Genomic DNA, 18,131 nt, shown 5'->3' with positions numbered 1-18,131 from the left:
CCCTAGCAAGTACTATACTGTACTATAGTAAATAAAACTTTAAAAAGTATGTCATTTTTTTTTATTAGTTATGGATTAACAAAAATTATAAGGACTATTGCTTTATAATACAATATATAATATTAATACATATTGGGCCTGGCCAAACCAGAAACAGTTTCATGTACTGATAAATGTAAGCCAAAGAGGATCTAATGTGATTCTTTCATGATTTTTATAGTATACTTTTTATTTCTAAATTGCACTGTTTACATAGCAAATAATTCACTCAACCATTTAAAATGTTATTCCTGAACCAACAAATGTATATTATTTTGTAGCTGTAATATTGGTGTGTAGGCACCATGTCAGTGCATTGTGCCTGAGTCTGAGCTTTCAGAAGGAGCCAGCGCTACACATTAGAACTGCTTTCTGGTAATCTATTGTTTCTCCTACTCCCATGTAACTGGAGGAGTCCCAAGCCAGACTTGGATTTCTTACTATTGAGTGCTATTCTGATACCTGCTATCTTGCTCCCTTCCCATTGTTCTACAGATTGTTGTGGCACACAGGTAAATGAAGAACATGGCTAGGACCATGTGAAATTTCAAAATGTAAATAAAAAAACTTTGTGTTTTTGAAAAATGGACTTCAATGCAAGATTCTGCTGGAGAAGCTCTGTTAACGGATGCATTTTAATAAAAACATGTTTTCCCATGACAGTATTCCTTTAATTTAAATAGGAATTATTTAAAACGTGCTAAAATGCACAGGGGTGAAGACCTATGGGGTAATCAGGTTAAAATAACGTGTGTAAATTAAATGGACACCCTGCGCATGATCTTATTTGATCTTGTTCTGCATCACCGTTTAATGCATTAGGGTTTATAATTATTTGAAACACACTTAAAAACAAACAGTTACTTCCCATAATAACTGTATGATGTATATGTACAGTCCATGTGGGTTTTGCTAGTTAGACTGATGCACCACAATTGTTACTGGAAAGGTGGCAAACTATTTGCATGGGCCTATATTTTGTGTACTGCTCTTGCACAGATTTGCTGGATCAGTGCAATTTGTTCTTCAGTGGGAAGATCTGACCATGGGTAAGGCGGTACAATATGCCAAAAGTCGAGTTAAAAGTGGCTGTACAGGTTAAGACAGGGGTCGGGAACCTTTTTGGCTGAGAGAGCCATAAACACCACATATTTTAAAATGTAATTCCGTGAAAGCCATACAATATGTTTGGCCGCGGATGCTGCGGGGCAAGGTAGGGTGGCCGGATGCGATGCAGAGGAGGGCATGGCCTGCGCTCGGCGGATAGAAGACGTGTTCTAAGGCTTAGAACACGTCTTCTATCTGTCAAGCGCAGGGGCATGGTAGGGTGGGTGCCAAGGATGCCGGATGCGATGCGGAGGAGGGCATGGCCTGCACTTGGCCGATAGAAGACGTGTTCTATGGCTTAGGACATGTCTTCTATCTGCCAAGTGCAGGCCACCCCCCCCCCGTTATTTTTTTTATTAAAGATTTGGCAGCGAGCCAGATGCAGCCATCAAAAGAGCCACATCTGGCTCCCGAGCCATAGGTTCCCTACCCCTGGGTTAAGATATCCCCCACCTACGGGTGGTTGATATCGGGTGAATTCAGGCTAATTCGGTTGTTTGGCCCTGGGGCCAAACGATCGAATTAGAACGCTGGTAATAGGTACAATCCGTTCGGTGACCGCATCAACAAGCCGATGCAGTCCCCGATCCTACTAAATTTTTTAACCTGCCCGATTGATATCTGGCCGATTTCAGGCCAGATGTCGGTCGGACAGGCCTACACAGGCCGATAAGCTGCCAAATCGGTCTACAATCGACCGTGTATGGCCACCTTAAGTGTGGCAGCATAAAAAAATTAACTATTCAACTATTCGATTCAGGACATGATTTACAACTCTGTTATCCTGAGCTCTATTCTATACCTAAGGTAGTTTCAGTGATCAGCAGGTTAGTAAGGTTATATCCAAATCTTTAAACAAACATTTCTTAGTAATAGATGTTAGAGATAAAATCACTTGATTAAAATTGTTGGATCTTGTGATGCGTCACAAGTTGTTCCAGCACTACACTATCTCTATAAATGAGTATGCCAACTGTGTTAATGTCAGTCTGGGCGAAAACCTTACAGAACAAGATTATAAGCTCTGCACATATTCTGTGGATATGATTGAGAGCTTCCTTATTATATAAGTACCCAGTGTCAAATAGCAGGCTTACTACGACACTTGTTTATTATGAATGCCTGTGATTAATATGACAATATCCATTCATATTTCTCAAAAACAATTTGCAAAGGAGAGTTTTGGCAATGACACACAATGACCTGAAATGGAAAACAAAACATTCTATAAAGTGGATGTATATTTACATTAGATCTTCATTAGCTTAGTCTTCTAACTGGACAGTGAGGCAGTTTATGCAATTACTGTATGGAAAAATCCCTTCTACTTTTCTCTACATTCTAAATGCCCCTGTGAGATGCCAAATAGTGATGTTTTAACCAGGCTAAAAATTAAATATTATAGAGACTGTGAACCATTCCAATAAAAGAAAGTAGATGCATGAGACATATATTCCCTGGACTTTCCACCTGCTGCCAGTTTAGCCACTGATACACAGAGGGCAGCAGAAAATATACAATAAAAATAACCAAGAGCAACACACTGCAAAGATTTATACCTTACTCAGACGGCAAAAATAAGGTCAAGTTGCCTTCACACTACTGAGCTACAGTCCTGGGGAACATTTGTAGAACGAATCTCAATGGGTTTCAATGACCTCCTGCTGAGTGTTGGTGGCTTGGGAAGGTTTCAGATAATCCATACTACCATGTTGTTAATTCCGATGCTCTTTATGGGTTGCCATAACTTTTTGCAAAACTTCAGTGCTGCTGTTCCTGCACACCGTTGTTGGGTACCCTCATTGGACAACAATACGATGGGTTATGACCAGGATCATCTGCCAGCATTTATTCCTATGGATGAAAGTGAAAAGCCCTTAAGCTGCTTACGTTACAGGAAAGCCCTGCATAGTATGTGGACAAATGGTACTTCAACAAACCATACAGAACCTTGTGAAGATGGATGGGTCTATGATAAGAGTGACTTCTCTTCCACCATTGTCACAGAGGTAAGGCACAGCTAGCACAGGCTGAGCTACTTTCTGTAGTAAATAATGTACCCCCTACAATAAGAATATTGTAAGTCACTGAGGAGTTCCATGACCCTATAAAAGCACATTTATATTGCCAGCACTGATTATAACTAATGATATAACTAAGCACCATTTCTATGATATAATTCAGGGTTCTTGTGTATTATATATTTTGTATGTTCTATAAATACAGTTTTCTCCTATTTCTTTGTACTGTAATGCCGCAATTTCAGATCCAGGTGCTCTAAAGCTCACATAACAGATGCCTTATCCATTTAAAATCAGATTTTCAAAAATAGCCAATGCTTCCATAAGAGTATTAATTTAGAACTACTGAAGCAGGCCCTTCCTTGGGGGGGGGGGGGGGGGGCAACATTTCTAAAACAAGGTTTACTAAGACACAACACTGGGCATTATTTGCCAGTACTTATGAAAGTCGCGCCTTCTTCCCTCTCAGTCTTCATGTTCATGATGCACCAGGTATAAATGTATAAACTTAGGGCAGTAGGTTTTTGAAAACTAAAGTTTAAAGTAAATATTACCTGATTTTTAAACAAGAAACTGCAAGCTATTTACCACAGCTATCATAGTTCATATGTTACCAAAAGAAAATTTTGAGAGGCTTATTATATATCATATTGGATTTGACAAATCTATACTTTTGGGAATTAAAGTGAAAGCATATTAGTTTAGTTTTAGCATAGACACACACATTCATATTATTGCTTTCCAGGGGCACCTAGAAAGGGCACAGGACTAGCAATGGATATAGCATGGGTTGTATTTAGAACGTATGCACCCCTAGAGACCCCTTGCATGTAATAAAGGAGCATGGTGTATTTTTGATGTAATACACATGGTTTCTTTTTTAACCATCTATTAAATATGTATTAACAAACCCAATATGTATACTTTTTCATGCAGTGCAGTAGTAATAAAATGACAGGACAGTTTACAATTTACGTACAGTATAGGTATGGGACCTGTTATTGAAAATGTTTGGGACCTGGGGTTTTCCATAAAAGGGATCTTTTTGTATTTTGGGTCTTTATAGGTTAGGTCAACTAAAATATGATTTAAACATTCAATAAACCCAATAGGATTGTTTTGCCTCCAATATGGACTAATTATATATTACTTAGGATTAAGTAATTTTAAATGGTATCAGTACTGAGATTAACTGCCTGCCTGCATTGCTCACACTTTGTATTCAGGCTGTAATCCCCTGTATCATTCACACCTTTAAGCCTCTCTATTGTTCATACCTTTTAGTTCCTGTTTTGTTCACCCCCTGCATTGTTCACAACTTAGACTCAGAATGTAAGCGCCCACATAGTTCACACCTCAGGCCTATACTCAGGGCCGGACTTCCAAATTGGCCGCCCCCGGTCGCACGGCTCCCCCCGAGTGCCAATGTGTGATACAGGGGAGAGGGGTTTGCGCGCGCATGCGCGAACAGCGCGGGGGGGGGTGCAGTGGGCCAAACTTGCATACGGAGCAGTGGGGAGAAATCCCCTCATTGCTCCATATGGGTAAAAAACTTTTTAGATTTTAGTGCGGCGGGGCGGCATGCCGCTCCCAGGTTTCTGCCACCCTAGGCCCGGGCCTTTGTGGCCTCTCCACAAATCCGGGCCTGCCTATACTGCCTGCATGTGCCATACTCTATCTGCCCTATACTGCCTGTGTGCCATACTCTGCCTGCCCTATGCTGCCTATGTGTGCCATACTCTGCCTGCCCTATGCTGTCTGTGTGCCATACTCTGCCTGCCCTCTGCTGCCTGTGTGTGTCATAATCTGCCTGCCCTATACTGCTTGTGTGTGCCATAATCTTCCTGTCCTATGCTGCCTGTGTGTTCCATACTCTGCCTGCCCTACGCTGCCTGTGGGAGGTGAACCTGGCAGGCGTTTGTTCTGGGAGTTTGTTAGCATTTGGAAATAGCTGTTAGGGGGTCCCTAAGGTGTGTACTTATTATATGCTAGGGGTTGCTGTGCTATCCACAGGGGAGGAGGCATATGAATTTAAGGGTGTGTCGTAAAGGAACAGTTCAGTGTAGAAATCAAACTGGGTAAAATGGATAGACTGTGCAAAATAAAAAATATTTGTAATATTGTTAGTTAGGCAAATTTCTAATCTATAAATGCTGATGTGAGCAGATGTCTAACATAATAGCCAGAACTCTACTTCCTGCTTTCAGCTCTCTAACCTCTTAGTTAGTCGGTGACTTTAGGGGGGGCCACATGGGAGATTTCCTTATTTCCCCCACCCTCCTTATGTGTAATAAAGTCACCTGGCTGTAATGTTGCATGTGTAAAATATAACCCAACAGAAGGATCTAATGCTGCTGTTATTAAGGGTTAGAGTGAATCACATGATTGGAATAAAATAGAACTAAAATATTTTTTTATCACATTACATTTTTAATAATTTTTTTATCATATCAATCTTGTTACTAAACCAAATACATTTAAAAAGACTTTCAATGACAAATATTTGCCTAAAGGCCTTTAGGCATTGTGACCTTAAAACTTCCTTCCAGATACAGTTACAGGTATGGGATACTTTATTCTGGAAACACAATATCCAGAAAGCTTTGAATTAAGGACTGGCCTTCTCCTATAGGGCAAATTTTAAATAAATAATTCTAATTTTTAAAAAAATAATTTTTTTCTCCGCAAAACTGTAGCTTCTACTTAATGAGAACTAAGCTGTCTGAATCCATATTGGTTGCAAAGCAATCCTTTTGGGTTTATTTATTGTTTAAAGCCTTTGACTGAGAATGAGAATGAGAAGCTAAATGCATACAGTATGTTTTAAACTGCTGTGGTTGAAACTGTCCTTCAGTTTTTGTAAAACATAAATGTTTGTGGTAGTGTCAGAAATGATCTTGTCTTCAATGTTTTCTAAATATTACAGTGGGACTTGGTCTGTAAACTTCGTAAAATGAGGCAAATAGCCCAGTCCATCTACATGGCAGGAGTGTTGGTGGGAGCTGTGCTGCTTGGAGGACTGTCCGACAGGTACTTTATAAATGATACAAAATTGTTTAGCAATTGTTTGCGATCACTCTGTGGCTGCACATTTGGTTACTAACTCACGTGACGGTGGAGATCTGATTTACAAATGCAAGTGCAAAGTGCAAAATCATGCAGCAAAAGGGAATGGCACAAACCCTGAACTGTAAATTCTGGAGGCTGCCTATACTTTATGCTTAGACCACACTACCAGGTCTCTCTGGGAGTTTTTGGTAATTCACACATTTGTACAAATTATTCTCTTAATTATGTATGACGGTATAGCGGTTAGTCTCTTTTTCGCGAGGCTAAGCCTTACTATATGCTCATTATGTGCCCAACATTTTGAGGAAATAACCCTTTTTCAGGTGAACCCGATTACTTTTTGCCTATTTTAATCACAAACAATTTTTTTTGTTATTTTTTAAGCTAAAAATGGGAAACAATGAGACTGCACCTACTCCATGTTTGGTCCTTGCCAAGTAGATAATTAGATTACCAGTGTACAACCCCCTCCCTTCACCCGTGACAGTTTTGTATGTACAAGTTCATTATGCAGAGGGATAATCTGTACATGTAGGTATGCGTGTATAATGTCCTTCAGATACAAGTTTTGTTTAATTTTTATTTTTTGGTACAGACTTGGAAGGAGGGCTCTCCTGATTGGCTCAAACCTCGTAATGGCTGTCTGTGGAACCTGTGCTGCTTTCCTTCCCAACTTTATTACATACTGCACATTCCGATGTCTCTGTGGGATAGCATTCTCAGGCATCACTCTCAATACCAACTCTCTGAGTATGACATTTTCAGGCCTAATGCTTAACAATCCTTTATCCATGTAGATTTGTGTCAAGAAAAAAACTGGACATTTTTACTGCATTCTTATTTTAATAACATTTAAGCACCATTGTATTTACAATATGATCAGCTCAAAGCAATTCATGTAATAAATTGGCTAGTATGTAGGTACTAAAGCATATATATATATCCTTTCCTCACAGTTCTTGAATGGACACCGCCAAAGGGAAGAACTATCATGGGAACACTTTTCGCTGCTGGCTTTACCTGTGGTCAGATTCTGTTAGCAGCACTGGCATACGGCATCAGAGAATGGCGCTGGCTGCAATTTGCTGTATCTGCCCCATTTTACTTTTTCTTCTTGTATTCTTGGTAAGGAGAAAGTGTTATACATTTGTTCTCCCATTATCTATAATGCAGTTATAACAATGCCTTATATTTCTTGTCCAGGCTGGTCCCAGAATCTGCACGTTGGCTTATACTGAAGGGTCGATCTCATGAAGCTCTAAAAGCTCTACAAAGAGTAGCCATAATAAATGGAAAAAGGGAGGAAGGACAAAAGTTATCTGAGATGGTAAATATTTATACTGACAACTTTTGTATCATCCCAGATCAAATGAAGATGATAATACCTGTTGTTTGCGGTGGGGTATTCCCAATCTTTAGGCTACAGGCACATGGAGCTTTGGCTCCGCTGCTCTCTGTCTGGCGTTTTTTTTCAACCTAAAGGGAGCGGATTGGAGGTGAGCCTGAAAGCGCCTGCTGCCTTTTTGTAAATTAAGATAATTTAGAGTTGCTGAAATTAAGTCACAGTACAAAGTAATTGCCGTCTTGGAGTCAGTAAAATTCTTCCCCCGAGACACATTGAAGAGGCTTCAGATGGGTTTGGATTTTGTCACTTTCCTTTGCATTAACTAGCAATTAGGCAGGTTTCATTTAGACAAAAATGGAGGAACTTGAAGAACATGTGTCTGTTTACAACCTCATTGACTATGTTACTATATTTCTATGATCGTGTTTTACATTTACAAGACATGCCATGTAAAAGGCTGAAATGAAACCCACTTGGCATTATAGTCTACCAGTGCAAATATGCTACATGACACCCTATTTACAGTATAGAAGTGTTGGGTTGTGCCGCAATCAGTACAACACAGTAATGTCTCTACATTAGCACCACATTGTGCAGCTAAAAAAAATAAAAGGATGCTGAAGACTTGGATTCAATGCCCAAATGTAGGTCTTTCTTGAAAAGTTCCTAGGTGCAATCTAAATTGTGTTCTGTTGCTGATTTCAATTGATCTTGACTCTCTGCCTGTTCCTGACTCTGATTGCTGCCTGCCTTGGACATTGCCTTTCTGACTAGCAGTTTATTTAACTTTCTGGATACCCTATCTTTGGCCTGTTCTCCAATGCTAAGCTTCCTTCTATTGCTGCTCACAAGACCTTGAAGCCCTGACAAGAAGTTAAAACCTAATGGTTAAACCTATTGTAGATACTGTATGCAGATTGCCCTGCTTACTAGTCACTTGGCTCAGGGTAGGGCCAAGTGACAAGATTCCCCCAGTGGTTAAAAAAATAATTGTACTCTCTTTCAGATACTTATCTCTCACATGCAATCTGAGTTGAACCAAGTTAAACGTCCACACTCATTATTTGACTTGTTTCGCACTCCTGGAATGCGTAAAGTGACAATATGCCTCATGATGGTATGGTAAGGAATCTCACACTCATTCTTTGCAAACCAATAACAGTCATCCCCCAAACTATGACTCTTTAGTTGCATCCCCCAGCACCCCATCTTTTTTGAGGACGCTGAGGTTTGTAATACATCTATTAAAAGAGAGACCCAAGTTGAATATCCATTGTTTAGTAGCTTCATTTTTATGTTACTTGTACCACAGGTTTTCTTCAGGTGTTGCATTTTATGGGCTTGGTATGGACCTTCAGAACTTTGGGATCAGTATATTCCTGCTGCAGTTTACCTTTGGAGCCATTGATATGCCTGCTAAAGTGGTTGCTGCACTGCTTATGACATACATGGGACGCCGAGTGACACAAGCTACAGTACTGATTTTATCTGGGGTGGCACTGCTGACCAATGCCTTTATTCCTCAGGGTGAGCAGAACTGGCATTAAACTAAACTAAACTTTCTCTCACTAAGAAGGGGGCATCATAGGGAAGTTACTTGGCACTAAGATGTGGTTGTTGAAATGTGGATAGGAGCATGAAGGTATGAGGCTCAGCTGGCTGCCAATGACCTACTACATTAGTTAAAATATAAAAGGTACAATACTTTGAGCAACATCCAAGAAAGCTAAAGGTGGGCATACACTGTAAGATCAGAGGTTGGCAAGCAATCGGATCTTCTCCTGATATGCCCACCTACAGGTGGGCGATATCTGGCTAATTAGATCGTTTGGCCCTAGGGCCAATGTTGTCCCTGATCCGATGTAAAAATCAAACCTGCCCAATCGAGATCTGCCTGATTTCAGGCCAGATAAGGACCGATATCGGCAGCTAAAACGTCTGTGTATGGCCACCTGTGGCACACGGGGAGATTAGTCCCCCCAATATGACATCCCACCAGCAAGAATGTAAATTGGCAGTGGGATGGCATACGCGGCGCCGGTGATTTGCCGAAATCGCCGATGTTGCCACGTATGCCATCCCACCGACAATCTACACTCTCGCCGGTGTGATGTCATATCAGGGAGATTAGTCGCGGGCGACTAATCTCCCCGTGTGCCTCAGCCCTTAGGGTGAAGACACATGGAGCTACTAGTAGCAGCTACTTGTCATGGCTACTAAAATAGACAATGCTGATAATTTGCTGATAATTGTCTCTATGTGTGTTTTAGCAGAGGCAATTCTCAGTATTGTCTATGGCAGGGTATTTTCTGGTATTAGTAGCTGCTACTAGTAGTTATGTGTGTCTTTACCCTTAGGGCAGATTTATCAAAATGTGAGATTAGAGCTCACCACAAAGCAATTCACTCAGTTTCTATTCATTCCTATTGGATTTTTAGAAGCATATTTATCAAATGGTGAACTCTAACTTTTAGGTATCCTCCTAAAAACCCATAGGAATGAATACAAAGTAGGTAAGTTTTTCTGTGATAAAGCTACCTTAAATGTTACCATTCGGGGTAAATATAGCAGCTAATTCCTTATCTCCTTCCAGGAATGAAGATATTACGTATGGTCCTGGCTGTTTTTGGGAAAGGATGCATGGCAGCATCTTTTGCTTGTGCCTACCTGTTCTCAGGAGAACTGTTTCCCACGGTGATCAGGTTGGTGGTGAGCCTTTAAGTAACAGTGGGTTGTGTATTAAAGTTAAGCTTACAACAATTCCATCTCTTTCATATATAGACAGACTGGCATGGGCGTTGTTGCAATGATGGCCCGAGTGGGCTCTGTGGTGGCTCCATTGGTATTGTTACTCTGGGAAATCTCACCTATCCTACCATCTGCAATTTATGGCATTGCTGCTATAATAGCAGGAGGTGCAGCCACATTTCTCATGGAAACCAACAACCAGCAGCTGCCAGAAAGTGTGGAAGAGGTGGAAGCCAGGTAATTATCTAGGATCTTGTTGAGCATCACATAGTTACATTTGAACACATTCCACTATGTGTTTTTATCCAGTATCTATTACTTCTATGTAACATTTCTACTTCTCTTTAGGTCACAAGGCAAACATACCCTTAAAAAGGTTTTAAAGGAGGAGGTGCCTCTGAACCAGTGTGAGTCACAAAACATGGCTCCCAAAGAGGAAATGCCACTGAACCAAAGTCAGTCACACTCTGCACCACCCAAGCCACTTATGGTGGACACAGTCTGAAACCATTGACCTGTTATTTTTTATTGTGGTTTCTGATATGGACTGTCACTCAAGAACAACCGAAACAAAGAATATTCTGTTATTTATGTAATGCTCAATAACATTTTAAGTTTGATTCCAAGAACAAGAGAATGGTGTTAAATGGTAGCATATATTGTGCCCTGTGCACTGACTATCATAGAGTTGCTGTACAAGCCAACATTAAGCCCGGATATGATAGTCACACAATATCTGGCCTTCCAGGTGACCATATGCTGTGTACAGGTGCCACAAAGAGAATTCATGCGCTAGAGAGGTTTGCATCAAGATGCTACACAGAAACTTGAGCAGGGTGTATTGCCAGGTTTGAAAAGACGTCAATCAGAGTTATGCATTCAGAATGGAACTGTTCTGGCCACCCTGTACTAACCAGACCCTAATTTGCAAAACCTCAAGTTCGCTGCAAAATGTTGCCATTGTAGGACCCACACCAGCATCTTTCTGCTCAGTGACACAACTGTAGGGACACAGCTACCAATTAATAAAAGAGCCAAAAAAAAAAAAAACAACCATTATGAAGATATCCAGGATCTCAAAATCATCTGTTAAAAATGAAATAATGGGCCCTTTTTTTTTTAATCCCCAAGGGGTTAAGTGGGATGCTCTGTTGATCTATGTCCACAGGAGTAAATCAAATATTTTGTGCCATCACAACAAAGCCCTCCTAGTACAAGTATAACATTTTGGTAACTGTAAAATAATTTAAGCAATAAACAGCATTAACAGAACAAAATTTGCAAAAATAGTTAAAAAAAAAATAAAAAAAATCACATTTCACAATGTAATAATGTTTATTAGACAGTTTATTACCGTCCACTTTACATTTCATGAAGTTGGTGCAATTTCAATGCCCGTTGCCCATAATGTAACATTTTTTTCCTTGGTTATCTACTGGCAGTAATGACAGAAACAGACAGGAGCAGTGAATACCGATACTGCCCCCCCACCTTCTGGTATTCCCACATACCCAAATGGAGACAGTGAGCACTTGTATTGCTACCACTAGAAACTTGGGTGCACCCTCCCTCAGTCAAGAGGGTTTAGGCACAACTTTATCAAGCATTTTGACACAACAAGGGCAGATTTTGGGGTAGGGCAGGTTAGGGTCGGGCACTGGTCAATAATCTATTGACCAGCACATCACTAGTCAGTGCCTAAGTGTACAAAAGAATAGCATTCAGAGTAATTGTATATGTAGCACATTAAGTACAATCTTTTTCAGTGGCCTAAAAAAATGTGGTGCCAAGAAACGCAGAATTACAGGATCCAAGATAATCCCTCATAGTCTTACATTGGTCTTTTTTGCAATGGAAATATACACAGAGCTTGTTAATCGGTACTTAAAAATGCAGCACTTCAAGCACCTCAAGAACCCCCATGTTCCATTTAAATGTCACAAGAGAGGTTTCTATGCCAGCTAAGAAGTGCTGAATATGGGTTGTATCATTTTCCATTAGCTTTAAAGGGGTGTTTCACCTACAAATTAATTTTTTTAGTATGTTATAGAATGGCATATTCTTTGAAACATTCCAATTGGTCTTCATTCTTTATTTGTTATAGTTTTTGAATGATTTGCCTTATTCTTCTGACTCTTTCTAACTTTCAAATGGGGGTCACTGACCCCAGCAGTCAAAAAATTATTGCTCTGCAAGGTTACAAATTTATTGTCATTGTTACTTTTTTACTACTTACGGTATTTTTCTATTTAGGCCCTCCTCTTTTCATATTCCTGTCTCTCTTTCAAACCAACGCCTGGTTGCTCGGTTACATTGGACCCTAGCAATCAGATAGCTGCATAAATTCCAATCTGGAGATCTGCTGAAAGCTCAATAATTCAAAAATTATTTTAAAGTAGCACTGTCTACATCATACTAAAACTTAATTCAAAGGTGAACTACCCGTTAAAAAGAAACCACACTGACAGGCCAAAAAATGTGCATTGGAGCTAAAAACGGTCTGTACCACCGTTGACAGACTGTTTTTTAGTCAAAGTAAGGTGCAACCGGTGTTTTTTTGCATTTTCTACTAACCTGTGTGATATTAGCCTATGGACTGATACAGAATATTCTTCCACTTAGTGCTACTAATAACTTTCTACTAGCAGAAAGTCAGACACCATAAGGCAAGATTGATTTCCTGATGAAACTGTACCATCAGTTGACAAAGAACAAAAGCCAGTGTTTCAAACGTAGAAAAATATGTATTTTTGGAAATTTGCCATTTTAACTAATATGCAAAGAAAAAGAAATACCCCCTAATATATTATACAAGTGCATATTTTTGCCCGTACACATTACAGAATGAGCCTTTATTTTTGGCATCTAAAATCCAGTACAAAATGACACTATAAGAGTAACTACAGATATCTGGGTCACAGGCATGACCTAAAGAGGCATATTTGTATCCCCAAAATACATTTTGGTGACAAGAGGATAGATTATCTTTGCACGCTAACTACAGAGGTGAGAGAAGAGCAGTCTTACTGGTTGGTAGGGTAGAGAAAGGGGAATGATAGGGGATGTGAGAGTGATAAAACAGATACCACGTGGGAGCAGATGCCTGAGAGTGCAGATAGAGAAATCCTTATAGTATTGCTTTGGCACCACAGCAGCAGCAGTAGCAGCAGCAGCAGCAGTTGAAAGGCACTCGCAGAAAGTCACAGGAGCGTTGGGGGACCCAACCCATGCAGAATTGGGATTTTTCTATGCGAACATTGTCATTTGGAGCCACTGGGAAAAAAACAGATAAGATTGTGACAGGGTGCTAAGAGCAAAAGAGGGAATAAGTCAGTTGCAGAAATAATCATGTGCTAGATGGAAACAACACAAATAAAGACAGTACAAATAGGTGCAGAGATGGGGACAAATAAAACAATGGACTTAACAATAAGGGCCATGACACACGCCGCAACAAATCTCCGTTGTCGTGGGCGACTAATCTCCCCGCAATGCCCTCCCACCGGGGATGTAAATTGCAGTGTGATAACATATGAGGCACCACGATTTGCTGAAGTCACCTTAAGAGGAAACTTCAGGCGACTTAGGCAAATCGCGGCGCTACGTATGCCATCCCACCGACGATTTACATTCAGCCCATATGCCAAATTGATGAAGGGCATACTCAGTATGGCCACCATTTTATGTTCCGACTGTACAGGCGAAAAGCCTAAACAGAACAGCAGGAAGTGAAGTGGCTTCTCAGCCCCTAATCTGGGGATGTACCATTTACTAGCCGGAAAAACCTAATCATTAAACGGATATCTATAGAACATGGAGACTGCTTAGGATCAGTGGGCTGGCATTCACATACCATAATTGTTTTATACAATATTATTGGTATGTGTATGGCCAGTCTAAGTGGAAAAAGAAGAGAAGATGCAGATAACAAGTAAACAAATAAAAGGTGAAAACAGAAGGGAAAAGGAAAGGAAAAAGAAAAACACTGCACATTTACTTACTTTAAAAATGTCAAAATGAATCACTCCTTTCTTCTCTGTGTCCATACCCTGGAAAAAACCTGAGAAAGAACATTTTCCAATTATTCACAAAATCAACGAAGAAAACATTTGAATAAAAATGAAAAACAAGCACTATAAATTCAAGAAAGAAAATATAAAAAGGATGGGAAATGATCAGGAGAATGAGCCAAGAATCAAAAATCATGATCAAAACATTTATTGAAAGAGGGGATAACATGACCTGAAATGGTAAATTCACAATATGCTTGAAAAAATGAACACTTTATTAAGAAGTAAGCAGTCTTTTAAAGATGGGTTGGGTGTCTTTAAACATTTTATGGTATGTGATCATCAACTTGGCACCATGTAGGCAGCACTTTAAAGAGTCAATTTACCCCCCTTTTTAACACTGATTCAGTGCATAGGGCTTGTGCTGAGCATACATTTTGCCAATATCTATCGTTTTTTTAATTCTTTCACCAAACAGGACAAGATTTGAAAATTAACCAAAAGTCACATTCTACTTCCTGGTCTCCATGAGCAAAGTCAAACAAATCAGCAGCTCATCTAGAAGCATTTGGAGAAAGCTACAGCCACACTTGTTGGATTTTTGGCCTGCGGATAAATGCAGAACTGCATAGTCGAGCAGTTTTGCGCAGCAATTTGCTCCTTGTGCCTGCACCATAGCCACTGCGTCAGTCTGGGTGCTTTTATGAGTGTAGAGGCAGATTCTAAGCCTACGTTTTCCACAGACTGAAAATCCAACAAGTGTGATAGTAGCCTTAAACTGGCCATACACATTTAGATTAGTTATTTAGATAACTTATGTGTCAACAATTTCTGAACTTGTTACTAGGGTATTGTTTGCACCACAAAAATGGTGTAATAGCATTATAAATGGATTAAGACCACTGCACTTGTCTCAGTGCTAGCGGTTTCGCTTGTTCCGTTCAGATGAACTAAAATCAGCACATCCTTTCTAGCTGCCTAGAAGTGCTCCTGCTTTTTCACAGCCTACGATATGAACTACATTGCCATATGAACTAAAAGAGGGAAATGGAAGGAAAGTACTCACGGAACATAGTCTCCAGTCTGATGAGACAGCATGTGAAGCTATCAAAATTCACAGCCATATCAGGCTCTGAGTATCTGGTGATGATGAGCTGATGCAGACTGTTGGTTAACTTGAAACCTGGAGACAAAAAAGGAATAGATGGATGTGTAAAATATTTTTAAGTAAATATAAGGAAATTCTTATATTCTTTTTCATGAAAAATATTCAGTATGTGCCTCTTTATAATCCTGCCACGTGATGTACTAAATTCCATCTCTCTGGCTCATATCATGCACTGTGCTTGCACACTAACCAAAAGCACACACACATGCTAGGTTACATCAGCCAATGAATGGAAAGAGGTGTGTCATTTACTCCCACACTGCTTCCTGGCAGCTCAAGGTTTCTTTGAAAACATCTAGATTCCCTTCAAACCCTTCTTGCCTTGTGGAATCCCTTCCCTTTCCTGCCAGGACTGGAGTTAAACAAGATGGGGAACAGGGTAAGGCGGTACCAATCTACTATATATAAACTATATAAATCAGGAATGGCCAACCTGTGCACTAAGAAACAAGGGTTGCTGGGAGTTTTATTTGGAGTGTGGGTAATTGGTCAAATATTCTATTGTAAAATAATACATAATTTGTATTTTTACAAGAATCTATTGTAGCCCAGGCAAACACCATCTTTAAAGCTCCACTGAAATTACCTGCAGACTCCACAGCTAAACGCATCTCATAGGCACTCATACTTCCAGATTTATCCATGTCAAACTTTCGGAATACTGTCTGTTAAATAAACAGTAGAGTCTGTTAGAATTGTGGTTTCTGCTTTGGGGTTTAAGTCACATTATTCTCTTCTGTTCTTACATGTATAGGTAAGACACATTTTATTGTATATTGTACAATAGAGGAGAGGGATTGCCTTATATACAGCAGGGTCTGAAGCACACTTTCTGAGTTTGCAGAATTTTCAAGCTGTATAATAAATCACAACCTATGTTTTTTTTTCAACATTGGTATTTAAATTTCCTTTAATTTTAACCTTGTATTGCAGAGTGCAAGGCTTACCAAGTAATTTTTAATTTTATTCCACAGAACATTGAACTCCACCAGTCCCAATTTCCCATTCCCATCTTTCTGTAAAGGAGAATTAAGGAGCATATTCACTTGGTTTTTGCATGAATATAACCCAGTATCAGTGCTGTGCAGCATTTTGCAAGTGGTGGACCAATTATCTCTCATATTGCATGTTTAAGTGATATACACATAATTGTCATATCATCACCCCCAGTTTACATAGTGAGTTACAAAGATTTTACATTGTTCATATCAGTCCCTCATACTGTACAAAGAAGGCCTCATACATACAAAGGCCCTTGTAAAGGACTGAAAACCATAAGGCTAATGTCAGATTAACTGAATACACGGATAAGGGATAATGTTTCCATTTGCCAGATAGCAGTGAAAGGAATGGCACATTGAAATGTGCATGTTCGGGCTATAAACTGCCAAGTGTGTTTAGTGACAGGCAGATGACATTTCTGTCATCCAGAAGGGGCTGCGTTTATGTGCTGGCTGAGAATGAGTCCCTACGCTAGCATCAGCCTTTCCCTGGGCCTGCACCCACAACAATGGCATCATCCAGCAAGCACCTAGAGCAGATTTTGGCACCAATATGTAATCTTGCACATTTGGTACCTAATCTGCTCTGTGTGCCTGCACCTGGGCCGACACAATGACTCTAGGTGCAGGCACAGGAATAGGCTGATGCCAGCATAGGGTCTGATTGTGCCCCATCTGGCATTACCATAACAGTCAGGGGACAGCAACAGTAGGAATTCAGTAATCGGGCAGAAAACACTGCCTGACTTTGGCTTATGCAGAGATTTTTTTTAATTGAGGGAGCCATCAAGAGCGGGTTTGAAGTTCAAAATAATAAGCACATGCTGCTGGGGTGCAAAGCCAACTTTGACCCTTTCTACTTCATTAACGTTTTCCCCTATGAAGGTGGTGGGAGACAGCAGAGGCACACTAATGAATTGTGCAGGTACAGCTCTATCTCTATCCCAACATTCCTGCTAATGCCATGACTGCACTACCATGTTAAACACACTCCACTGACAATGACATGATTTCTGTCATTGCACTGGAATTGGACTGGAAATGTGTGATAATGAAGTATAAAGATCTAAAAAAAAATAAAGCAGTGTGCATTCCCACAGATATAAGAGCTGAAAGGATACATCCATCAGGTTCACCATGCTGCGGCACGACTCCAAACTAAATCCCGATGTGCGAAGGTCTTTATCTGTATTGAGAACAGGGAATATTAAAGAGAGCAACCAGAGAGTACCCAGCTACCGAAAACCTCCTCATATCAACCTTTCACACTTACGTTTTGACATAATTTTATTTAAAATGGACTGTAACTCCGTAGCACTGATTTCATTATCCTGCGTGGGGAGAAGAACCAGTCACCATTAGATTATTATACAAATAAGACCTTCCTATATCAATATACTAAGGGGCTTGGTACTGAAAGCTACTGAGAAAATGCCCTCTGCCTTAAATAAAAACAAATATTGCAAAACACATAAGTCAAATCAACATCTGGTCATGTTTCATAAAAGAATCATATTATAAAGGCCTAGAAGTCCCATGTCCTTAGGAAGCCCATATATGTACATTTATATTTGTGTCTAGCCAATAGCTATTAACATTGCATTTTCTGTTGCAATTGTGCCT

At 40.0% G+C, this 18,131-nt stretch overlaps 2 protein-coding genes across 2 annotated transcripts in view; one reads left to right on the top strand and one right to left on the bottom strand.

Annotated features, from left to right (window-relative positions):
• Positions 1-2,406: 2,406 nt before the first annotated feature.
• On the top strand, positions 2,407-10,981 carry slc22a20p.1. The gene is made up of 10 exons (XM_004913668.3): positions 2,407-3,155; positions 6,094-6,197; positions 6,832-6,986; positions 7,193-7,361; positions 7,440-7,563; positions 8,588-8,703; positions 8,894-9,108; positions 10,175-10,283; positions 10,363-10,566; positions 10,678-10,981. Exons 1-10 carry the CDS (start codon positions 2,790-2,792, stop codon positions 10,832-10,834), a joined length of 1,719 nt encoding a protein of 572 aa, XP_004913725.1. The 5' UTR covers positions 2,407-2,789; the 3' UTR covers positions 10,835-10,981.
• Positions 10,982-13,162: 2,181 nt separating this feature from the next.
• Positions 13,163-18,131, bottom strand: part of capn1 (calpain 1, (mu/I) large subunit) — a 32,334-nt gene continuing 27,365 nt past the window's right edge. The window contains 7 exon segments of the mRNA NM_001013614.1: positions 13,163-13,602; positions 14,331-14,389; positions 15,406-15,522; positions 16,094-16,172; positions 16,455-16,523; positions 17,630-17,694; positions 17,782-17,839. Of these exon segments, the coding sequence (NP_001013632.1) occupies positions 13,576-13,602; positions 14,331-14,389; positions 15,406-15,522; positions 16,094-16,172; positions 16,455-16,523; positions 17,630-17,694; positions 17,782-17,839 (474 nt within the window). The 3' untranslated portion in view covers positions 13,163-13,575.

This window comes from Xenopus tropicalis, chromosome 4 (assembly GCF_000004195.4).
Source record: "Xenopus tropicalis strain Nigerian chromosome 4, UCB_Xtro_10.0, whole genome shotgun sequence".
Classification (NCBI taxonomy): domain Eukaryota; kingdom Metazoa; phylum Chordata; class Amphibia; order Anura; family Pipidae; genus Xenopus; species Xenopus tropicalis.
The sequence above is the reverse complement of the archived record's forward strand: the minus strand, read 5'-3'. Positions and strand labels throughout refer to the sequence as shown.